At 26.6% G+C, this 10,088-nt stretch overlaps 1 protein-coding gene across 1 annotated transcript; it reads left to right on the top strand.

Annotated features, from left to right (window-relative positions):
* Positions 1-5,116: 5,116 nt before the first annotated feature.
* Positions 5,117-6,067, top strand: LOC136989376 (uncharacterized). Its single transcript, XM_067287497.1, has one exon. The coding sequence runs from the start codon at positions 5,117-5,119 to the stop codon at positions 6,065-6,067; it is 951 nt and encodes a 316-aa protein (XP_067143598.1).
* Positions 6,068-10,088: the final 4,021 nt, after the last annotated feature.

The raw sequence follows: 10,088 nt of genomic DNA, 5'->3' as shown, positions 1-10,088 counted from the left end.
AAAATTCGTTTAATGTATTATTTAATTATGTTCATTAAATAAAATAAATTCACTTATTTATTATTCTTTTTAAATTGTAATTTGTTGTAGTTTGTGTTTCTAGATTTAAAAAAAAAGACTTATTCTGAAACGTTAAATTCTTTGTTAAAACGGCAAAATATGCATTTAAACAATAGAATAATCATCAAATAATTCGAATATGCATAAGAATGCTTTAATTCTTGCAATAAACATTATAAAGACACAATTTAAATTCACAATAAACATTCACATTTTCAATTTAAAGTTACAATAACCATTAGAAAATTTTAATTTTAAACTTAATATGATTTATAAATTAGAATTAAGGATTTTAGTGTTATAAAATTAGAATAAATAGTTTAAATAATATTGAATTAATGCAAATTAATTTATATAATACGAAACTATAAACTTATTAAGCGTAATATAATATCTTAAATACAAAAAAAAAGCAATTGTTAATTTTATAAATGTCACAAAATTATACAATTGTGTGTATACTATTAGTGTTAAAGGTATTTTTATATTATAAAATAGTAATTAAAGGATGTAATTTTAAGAAATTGCAAAATGTAGTACTTGCAACTTTGTATAAAGAAGTAATAGAGGTTACTTCATAGGCATACGAGTGGGAAAAGCAAGGAAATTGCCCTCCTATATTTGGGAAAAGCAAGACAAAAAAAAAAAAAAAACAGAGAAAACAAATAGGTTAACAAATTATTACCGATGGCAAATTAAAAATTGATACTTGTGTAAAATTTCTGGTAAATCAACCCTCTTCCTTATCCAACTCTCCTTCAACCCTTAACGAAATTGTTCTCATACACCCATGAGTTACTTTTAGATCATTTATTTATAAAATTATATATAGACGAAGTACTTAACAATAACTATGCTAGTAGAAGTTACTTTTAACATTACAAAAACATACATTATCTTAATATAAAGTAGAGTAAATATATAAGCTTCCAAATAAATGTCTGCTTTGCTGATGTTTTAATTATGTTCTTAAGCTTATAAAAAACGTATAAATATATATCAAAAATATTTTATATCATATTAAAAAATTCTCTTTGGTCTGTAAGTATCATAAAACTAAATTGTTTTATTGAATGATATTATTATTATGTTTATATATATTATCTAATAGGTTACAATTATAAATGTAGAGCACACGTGATTTATATTTTAAATTTACTACGTTATAAGTTACATATATTTACATTTATACAAAAAAAAAATTATAGTAAAAGATCGTTAGCTTCATATAACATTCATCAACGATCACTTTACTGGAGATCTTTAAGCGAAATTCATACTGTAAACGTTGACTGGTTAGCTGAGTGAGATCTTAAGATTTGTCAGCAGGAGGATCCGGGATCGATTTCCACTCTTTTCTTTCTGGTCGATTCTACTTTATCGTGTAGAATACCAACCACAGGCTGGTTGAACTTGGATAGAATACCGCTACCAAAAGTGTGAAACTGTAAATCAATCAATCGATTTATTCCCAAACCATCAATTTAAGCTGTTATTAGGATTCTGTAAGAAACCAATTGAACATATACCGATATTATTCTCCTCGTAAATCTTAGATAAATACCCTTGTATGGAATTTCTTCTATACCTTTTACAATGCATAAAAAAATAAAAATAAAAGAAAAAGGTTCAATCGTTTTAAACTATCGATCGGATAGAATAAGATTTACAAACAGGTTTAAAATATAAATGTATCATATCGATCAATAACTCTTTTTTTCCCATACAATTTAAGAGTTGTCTTCAAATCCTCATTGATATTTTAAAAAGTGCAGATGGAATAGGAACATCTGCATCAGGTAAGGAATTCTTTTTTAAATATCCAACACATTAAATGTTATTTTAAATTTACATGTTTCGAAAAATCGTTTTCTGGGTAAAATGCCGCATTGGAAACATAAAAAAAGTAATAGTTTTCTTTATAATTTACATATATATGTATATAATACAATGGAAAATAAATCGTGAATTTATTTGTATAAATATCAACGAATTTTTTAAAGAAAATCAATTGAATTCTATTCATTTTTTATTATTTCTTAAACGTAAACCACCGAGAAAACCAATAGTAATGCTCGATACAATTCTACAAAATTAAAAAATATATATATAATTAAAAATTTAATTATAATTATTATATTATAAAAATACAGGAAGCTTTATTGTTAATTTAGCTATAAAATAACCGTTACGAAACTTTCTGATAAGTAACACAACGTTATAATGATATATATATATATATACATATAATTATAAGTTTATATGTATATATTGAATATATATTGAATATATATTATTGATACAGGCTTATATATAAATGTAGAATGGCTTGAATATTAAATATATAAGACTCTATTAAGTTAGAAGATAGAGAAATTATTAACTGTAGCCCGCTATAATAATTATTATGGGAATAAATTTAACAATAATAACATCTGAATAATTTATTTAGATTTAATATAGTAAGAATAATTTAAGTGTTATATATAATGCACGTATCAATAATTTACAAGTGATATTTTTACTTGAAACGTTAAAAGAATGATGCTTTTTGCTATAAGATTTTATATTTTAGAGATAAAATCAATGGGAAATCTGATAAAATTAGAAAACACTTAATGTACTTTAACTGGTAAAAATATTTAAATATTTAATTATATTTATAAAAATGAAATTAATGAATAAATATTAATCATGACCTTTGTAAATTTAATTACGTGCCGTCTACTTTAATCGTATCTTTAACTGGTGACCGGATTGATAAATTATTCGCAACATCCCAGTTATGTAGAAGTTATTTTATTAATTATACTTATACTCTAATGATAATTTACATATATAAACCATCATATAATCGCACTTAAAATATAATTTTGTAATATTTCTTAAGGTAATTTCTAAACGAGGTAAATAAAATTTCCAAAGCTATCTTAATATTAATTAATAAAGATTTTTCCATTTTTTCAAAAAGAAAAAAAAATTGGAAATTCCTTAACATGCAAAAAAATTAATAACAATAAATTTACTTAATGGTCTATTATCAAGTTGCAAAATTTGCATCATTAATACACATAATAAATGATCCTGTGCGATTTTTCCATATCGTGAACTTTCTGGTATGGTAACTTTCACATCGCTTATTATTACATTATCGAATATATATATAGATAAGTGAATAAATGCCAGGCCACGTGATTTTTCTCCACAAGTCGATAAATCCATACTAGGTATGTCTTATGATCAAACATTTTCCAAAGAAACAAGACCAGATAAAATATCTATCTATCTATCTACCTATATATAAACGTCAGTTTGAATCGTCCTCCCCGTCAAAAACACTGAAGTAAAGTTATGAAATCGTACATCCGACGGAAACTTCTCGTTTGTAAGGATAAAGAAATAAAAAAAAAAAGGTAAAAAGAAATCTTCATTGTTTGGACTGTCCATCCAAAGAAGACCAATCTTTAAAGATTCTGCCCTTGGAGAAATATAGCTTAAGGTGCTGTCTTTTCTTTATTCTGAAAGATGATTGATTACCTAAATTACAAAATATTCTTTCTTTCCAGTTTAGGAAACGTTTTGCCCCTTATAGTCTAGACGTACAGATCGTGTACTGTTTTGGTACTGTATAGCGTGTATCCTGAATTATTCATCATTCAGTTTCTGATTGCTAGCCATATTTCTACACTATCTGCTAAACTCGGTTGTTTACCATCAGCATTCAGATGGCAGAATCTATTAATGTCTTCTATCTTCTGTTTAAAATGCAAAATAAGAAATGCCTCCTTTTTTTTTCTTTCTTTGTATACTGTTTCAGCTTATCTACTCGGTTTATAAAATTGGGTTGAATGTACTTTTAAAGTATATAATATTTACATTTTTTCCCCTATCAATTTTAACAGATTATTCTACTTTAAAAAAATCTATTTTTATTCAATTACGCGTATTAAGAAAATGAAGAACGTAATTAAAAAACCACGTGTAAATATACATATATATATATATATATATGTTAATTTCATCTAGTTAAAGATAAAGAAAAGTTTCTGTATTTTTTTAATTTCGTATTTAAAAGAAAGACGAAGATTATGTATACCCAAAAGGAAAAAAATTATACATTTTTCAAAGGAAAATGAATTAAAATTTCTTGTTTACTTTGGAAAAAAATAACTAAAGAAGAATAAACGAGTGAATAAAATATGAATGATTGATATGAAAGAATTATTTTCTAATTTCTAGATTATAAAACATTATTTTTTTTAAATTTTAATTTAAAATTTTGTAATTTTAAATAGAAATTAATGGAATAAATTGATTTTTAATAAAATATAAATAAGGAGAAATATATATATATTATAATATATATATAAACTATTACATTAATTTTATTAAAATTTTTGTAAAAAAATAGTTTATAAAATTTTAATGAAATTTCTTATTTATTCGTTTATTTATTTTTAAAATATTCTGTTTAATTTTCAGCATTTAAATTAAAGGAGAAAAAAGGTTCATAAATTAAGAACGTTTCTAAATATTTTTAAATTATTTAAAGCAATCTATTTTTTTAATATGTATATATTAATCCTTAAAATTTAAAAATTTTAAATTAGAAATAAATCTGCTTAAATACGCATTAAATTAATATAAATGTTGGAAAAAATTCCGCTGTAAACATGGAAAGAAAGACGAGAAAACTGAAAGATTCTTCACATCTACAGTCTATTTTTTTTAATATTTAGAATAAATTAATTATAAGAATATACTTTGAAAATTTAACAATAAAATATTCGATATACATCTGAGTAAATTATTTTATTTAATAAAAAATTAATATATATACATATATTTCCTCTCATTATAACAAATTTCAACAGAGTTTTGAAAGTAAATTAAAGCAATTTCCAAAATTTAAAAATTTTGGGGGCGCTCCAGGCGTTTAACCATGAGGGTGAAAATTAAGTCGGAGCTTTTTTGGTATGAAAAAAAGAAACTTTTATCGTTAAATTTGTGGCTAATTCAGGTATATTTATTAATAATTATACGGATAAAGCTGATAATGGCTGGGATAGAACAAAACCCAGGTCCATTGTCACATTCTCCGCCAAAGAGAGGACGACCGCCATTGACTAGAAGTACAAGTACAGTTAAGATGTCTAAAGCAGCTTGTGTGGATACAATGCTCCGTAGACAACATACATCATCCAAGGAGAAGGAAGGGACGGAAATAACACATGAAAATGAGAGAGAAAAGGAAAAGGAGTCTATGTTGGAAATCTATGGTGAAGTGAGGGAGAGAGATGATAATCCGATAACAACCAGCATAGAACAACTGTCAAAACTTGTACAAGCTTCTCATAAATCCATAACTGAACAAATTCTGGAACTTAAATCCGAAATAAGTTTAATTCACCAGGAGTTAAAGGAATTCAAAACAAAGTTTGGCCTGTTGGAGCAGAAAGTAAATCAACTTGAGGCGATGGTTCCTGACCTTGACAGAAAAATGGAAGCCCAGCAATATATGGTAAATAACACTTTAAATATAATTAAGCAAGCTAACTTAATGTTATTCGGATACCCAATAGAAGAAAGTACAATTATAAAAGAAAGCCTAGTTAAATTTATTCAGAAGACCTTAAAAATAACAGACTTTAAATTAGAAGAAATTAAAGACATTTATATAATTAAAAAGGAAAAACCTACTATTCTAAAAATTTCTTTAACTAATGTTCAAAGGAAGAATCAAATAATATCTTATTTTTATAATTATAAAAAAGTTTCATTGGAAGAGCCATATAATAATTTGCGCATGTCATCTGACTTTACCCAAGAAACAAGAGATCGTAGAGCCAAAATTCTTCCATATTATATAGAGGCTAAGAAAAAAGGTGTCCAGATTTTACTAAGAAATGACTATATCATTTATAAAAACATGAAAATTACATATAGTTTTACAAATAACTGCCTAGTGGATGCTAAAACTTTTTTAGATGTAAATTTCAATTACTAAATTTACCCAATAATACTAATGTTTTTAATAATAATAGCAGTAAGTGCGATAAATCTAAAATGGAATATATGAAAGAGTCTGGAATTAGAATACTCACTTGGAATGTCCAAGGATTCAGAAATAAGTTTTCTTCAACTTATTTAAAAAAGATGATGGAGAAGTATGATATAATAGGTATAGAAGAAACTTGGGTTAATAAATTAACCACAAACGACATACAAATTTTACAGACTTTTGATTACATAATGGTCCCTGCTTTAAAAAATCCTGGTGTAGGCAGGCCTAAAGGTGGAATTATGTTAATAATGAATAAAACTTTGGGGAGCTTGATTTACTCTTATACAAGTTCATATTTAATATTTTCTTTGATCAAATTGGAAACAAAAAAACTTAGTAATTTCGCCGAAAGATATCTGGCAATAATAGTCAATTATATTCCGCCTTATGAAACGCTTCAAAGTCCTTATCAAGAAATTGAAAAGATTTTATCGAACTGGTTACATTTTACTCCATTATGGCTAATTATAGGCGATTTTAACGCCAGAATTGGAAATCTCAACGATTCATATTATAAAGGAAATAACCGAATAATTTACAATATAAGAAGTAGCTCTGACACAGGAAGTAATAAAAAAGGAAACTTGTTACTTAAACTTGCCAAAAGTCACGATTTATACATACTAAATGGTCGTACTATAGAGGATTATCCTGGCAGACATACCTTTTTGTCTCCAAGAGGAGCATCGGTCATAGATTATATAATATGTTCAGAATTTATATTGGACCATTGTATTGAATTTAAGGTGTTAGATAACGACCAATCCGATCACTTCCCTTTACAACTAATTATAGGAGAAGACCTGCCTAACCTATTATTGTGCGAAAAGAAAAATATAAAAGAGAACTTACAAGAGATGAAATGTAGATTTAACATTAGAAAATACGAAAGTGAAATAGGAGAAAGAATCAAACTAATCCATAGAGTACAGATTGGAGAAATATACAATTCTTTAATAAAAATTTTTAAAGACTATATTATAGAACCGAATTGTCATAAAATTAAAAACTTAAATAAGAAGAAATATAAATTTAAGCAAGAATGGTTTGATATGGAGTGTTATAGAGCAAAGAGAAAAAAAGAACATGCATTGGTATTATTTCGTAAACATCGATTAAGAGAACAACTAAAGGAATATATAGATTCAAGAAAAGGATATAATAATCTTATAAAGGCGAAGAAAAAGAAATATTTTAATACGATTAATCAAAAATTACTTACTGAGAAAAACAATAATTTTTTCTGGTCAACAGTTAAAAAATATCGACCGAGGATAAAGGAGGAAAAGCAAGTGTTTGTTGGATTTGAAAAATGGTTTGAATTTTTTGGAAAAAGGAAGGCAAATAATATAAATAATACTCTAGAATCAGGACAGGATACAATGAACAGAAATGAGGGTGTATTGGATTCGCCAATTCAGGCTCTAGAAATAGTAAACATTATTAAAAAATTAAAAGAAACTACTGCTGTGGGACCTGATTCCATTCCAAATAGTTTTTTAAAAAGATTACCATTTGATACGGCTGAATTGTTAGCACTTAGTTTTAATTATATGTATGAAAACAGTATTTACCCTGAGTCATGGTGCTCGTCATATTTCCGAATGATATTTAAAAAAGGCGATGAATTAAATCCTAGCAACTACAGACCTATCGCAATTCTCTCTTCATTAAGGAAGATTTTTACATCAATCTTGGCGACAAGATTTATTCAATGGTTGGAAGCAAATTCCCTGATTTCAGACTCCCAATTTGCATTTACTAAAAAGAGTGGAACAGAAACAGCATTATTTACATTAATCTCAATCATTCAAATCCATTTATCCAGAAAAAGACACAAATTATATACAGTTTATTTGGACCTAGAAAAGGCTTTTGACTCGGTTTCAATAGGAACATTATGTGATAAACTAAAAAATCATGGTGCAGATACTTTGTTTATTAAGGCTATAAAGTTTTTATTTGGTCATTACTCCGTTACAATTAAATGTGGAAAAAATGTATACCCACCATTTGATATTTATGGTGGTCTTCTGCAGGGTGATCCACTGTCGCCTCACTTATTCAATTTTATGATTTACGACATTAATGGGCAATTTAATAAAGAAGAGGATGGGATTTTGATAGAGAATCAGCTAATTCATTCAATTCAATATGCAGACGACATTGTGTTAATTTCGAACACTAAAATGGGTCTACAGAGAAAAATTAATTTAATGCAGAAATACTTCTTACAACTAGGTTTAAAAATTAATCCAAACAAAACGTATGTTCAGATATTCCGAAGGGGTGGAAGACTGTCTAGACAAGATTATAATTTTTACCTTTTAAATGAGAAACTAAAAGTAGTCGAGGAGATTTCGTACCTGGGAATTAGTTTATCTTCAACATTATCTTTTGAAGCTCATGCGCAATATATATGGAACAAAGCACACAAATTAATTAATAACCTTATTCACTTATTAATTAAAATAAGAATAAACTCTATACAGAAACAAATGCAGCTCTTTTCAACAATAGTCATAAACTCAATATGTTATGGCTTTCCAATATGGGGCATGGACTGGATATCCCGACTGGAAAAAATTCAATTATTATACATAAGGAAAATATATGGCTTAGACAGAGCTGTACCCGGATATGCGATCCGGCATGATACAAATCGATTACAACTAGAGTCTTATTTGGTAGTAAGAATTCTAAAATTCTATAAGAGATTGACAAATAGTCATAATATTTGGATAGATATTATATTAAAAAAACTTAAGAGTCTAACTGAGACAAAGGAAAATTACGTAAATAATTGGTATAATAAATTTTGTCGAATGTTGGCAAAATATGGAATATCACCTATACTATTTAATAATACGGAAGCAGATTGGAATTTTGGGTACTCCATTCTAATAGAAAACATGTTTAATAACTCAATCCAGCAAGAAATGGATAAACTACAGAACTCTAAATTTCATCCCTGGTATATTGATAATCTAATTTTCCCTCCTTCGTCTGTTTATTTGCATTTTCCCATTCCATTCGCGATGAAAAGATTTTACATGCAACTCCGACTGAATAGTTTTTATGTAATAGTTAATCAGAATTATCTGAATATTAAAAACAATTTGTGTAACTTATGTAAAGAACAAATCTCGATTTATCATATAATTTGTGTATGTAAGGAATGTACAGAGATCAGAAATCAATTTGGTATTACTGTCCTGTCTAACAGTAAATCAATCACGAAATTCTATAACAACTTATTTCAAATAAGTGCAACAGTGTTAATTAGGCTATATAACTTTTTCAATAAATATATTAAAATGTCTGAGAATGTAAGTAAAAACATAGAAAGCGAATCATAGAGTTAATTGATATAAATTGTAACTTAGAAATAATACAAAATTGTACAGCCATATTTATTATTGTTCCGCTTTTCTATGATTTCCCCCTTGTAACGGGAATTTCCCATAATACGCTAATAAAGATTAATAATAATTTAAAAAATATAAAATAATAAATTTAATTTTCTGATTTTTTTATTATATATATAATAAATAATAAATTAAATAAGTTTCTGCATGAATTTAACTTCAATTTTTATATTAAGATTTTTCATCAAATTCTCAAAAGCAAAATAGAACGGAGGAGGGGAAGGAAAAAAACAAGCTACAAATGAAACATTCATTGAAGAATCTTGCAAAAATTAATCAAGATACCTGAAGCGTTTCTAGAAAGAATGCCTTGTTTTTGATGTCCCGTTGGAGTTAAAACGTTATTTCTCAATTGATGGCCCCCCTTTCCATTGGGAAAACAACAAATTGATAGGAATCTCACTTTAGATGGAATTACCTATGGGAGCATCTCACTTCAGATAAACTTCACAGTATATCTTAAGACATAAGCCATGATCATTTCATATTTGTTAGGGATTAATATAAAAAAAAGAAAAGAAAAACAATGTTCAAAA

Source organism: Centruroides vittatus, unplaced genomic scaffold, assembly GCF_030686945.1.
Source record: "Centruroides vittatus isolate TY-2023 unplaced genomic scaffold, ASM3068694v2 scaffold_490, whole genome shotgun sequence".
In the NCBI taxonomy this organism is placed as follows: Eukaryota; Metazoa; Arthropoda; class Arachnida; order Scorpiones; family Buthidae; genus Centruroides; species Centruroides vittatus.
This window is presented reverse-complemented; position numbering and strand designations above follow the sequence as displayed.